The 1,499-nt window shown below is 42.6% G+C and overlaps 1 protein-coding gene across 1 annotated transcript; it reads left to right on the forward strand.

Moving 5' to 3' along the window:
- The first annotated feature begins 201 nt into the window (after window positions 1-201).
- LOC129033620 (zinc finger protein 42 homolog) lies at window positions 202-1,137 on the forward strand. The gene has a single exon (XM_054482418.1). The coding sequence runs from the start codon at window positions 202-204 to the stop codon at window positions 1,135-1,137; it is 936 nt and encodes a 311-aa protein (XP_054338393.1).
- The last annotated feature ends 362 nt before the right edge of the window (window positions 1,138-1,499 follow it).

Raw genomic sequence — 1,499 nt, forward strand, 5'->3', positions numbered from 1 at the left:
TTCAGACCTAACCATCGCTGAGCTGAAGTACAAATGTACTGAGGCTGGAGCCTGTGTGAACAGAACAGAAGAGGCCTTCACTCTAGCAGTGCTCGCAGTCCAGCAGGTGTTTGCTGAAGACAACTTACTCAGATCACTACTGCCTGGAGGTGGTTGATATATCCTGGTGTAAACCTTCAAGAAGGACACAGGCAGGAAAACATGAACCAGCAACTGAAGAAACCGGCAAAGACGAGACTCCAGAAAGGCCTGGGTGGAAGAGCCCCCAGTGGGGCTAAGCCCAGGCAAGACAAGGCAAGCCAAGACCTGCAGGCGGAAATAGAACCTGTCAGTGCGGTGTGGGCCTTATGTGATGGCTATGTGTGCTATGAGCCTGGCCCTCAGGCTCTCGGAGAGGATGATTTCTCGTACTGTTACGTAGAATGCATCATAAGGGGTGAGTTTTCTCAACCCATCCTGGAAGAGGACTCACGTTTTGAGTCCTTGGAATACCTAAAGAAAGGATCAGAACAAGAGCTTTCTCAAAAAGTTCTCGAAGCAAGCACCCTTCTTGAATGTTCTTTGGAATACATGAAAAAAGGGGCAAAGAAAGAGCTTCCTCAAAAGATGGTTGGAGAGAATTCGCTTGAGTATTCTGAGTACATGGCAGGCAAGAAGCTTCCGCCTGGAGGAATACCTGGCATTGACTTATCAGATCCTAAACAGCTCGCAGAATTTGCTAGAAAGAAGCCCCCCATAAATAAACAATATGACAGTCTGAGCGCAATCGCTTGTCCTCAGAGTGGATGCACGAAGAAGTTGAGGAATAGAGCTGCCCTGAGAAAGCATCTCCTAATTCATGGTCCCCGAGACCACATCTGTGCGGAATGTGGGAAAGCTTTCTTTGAGAGCTCAAAACTAAAAAGACATTTCCTGGTTCATACTGGAGAGAAGCCGTTTCAGTGCACTTTTGAAGGGTGCGGAAAGCGCTTCTCTCTGGACTTTAATTTGCGTACACATGTACGCATCCACACGGGGGAGAAACGTTTTGTATGCCCCTTTCAAGGCTGTAACAGGAGGTTTATTCAGTCAAATAACCTGAAAGCCCACATCCTAACGCATGCAAATGCGAACAAGAATGAACAAGATGGAAAGTAGTCCTCCAGCAGGATAAAGCATATTAACAGAAGAGTAATGAGTGACAAACATGCCTCACTGATTATTGTTTCTAGGAATGAATTTTTAAATCAATATTGCAACTCCAAAAGCAGTTATAATTTGGTGTTACTAAGATGCTCCTACACTTTGTGATACCTTTTTAAGAACATGGTGTATTTTTTTTCTTTTTTTTGTTTAGAACTTTGTGTATTCTTAAAGTGTGCTTCCAACAGGAAAGTCAGTGATAAATTGACTTCAAAAGCATAATCTTTAATATATTATCTGTTGGATTATTGGATGTAAGACTTATTTTCATGTACTATAAATATGAAAATAACTTTGATTTAAAAAAATAATAAAAA

The sequence above is a fragment of the Pongo pygmaeus genome, chromosome 2 (assembly GCF_028885625.2).
Source record: "Pongo pygmaeus isolate AG05252 chromosome 2, NHGRI_mPonPyg2-v2.0_pri, whole genome shotgun sequence".
NCBI classification, from domain to species: domain Eukaryota; kingdom Metazoa; phylum Chordata; class Mammalia; order Primates; family Hominidae; genus Pongo; species Pongo pygmaeus.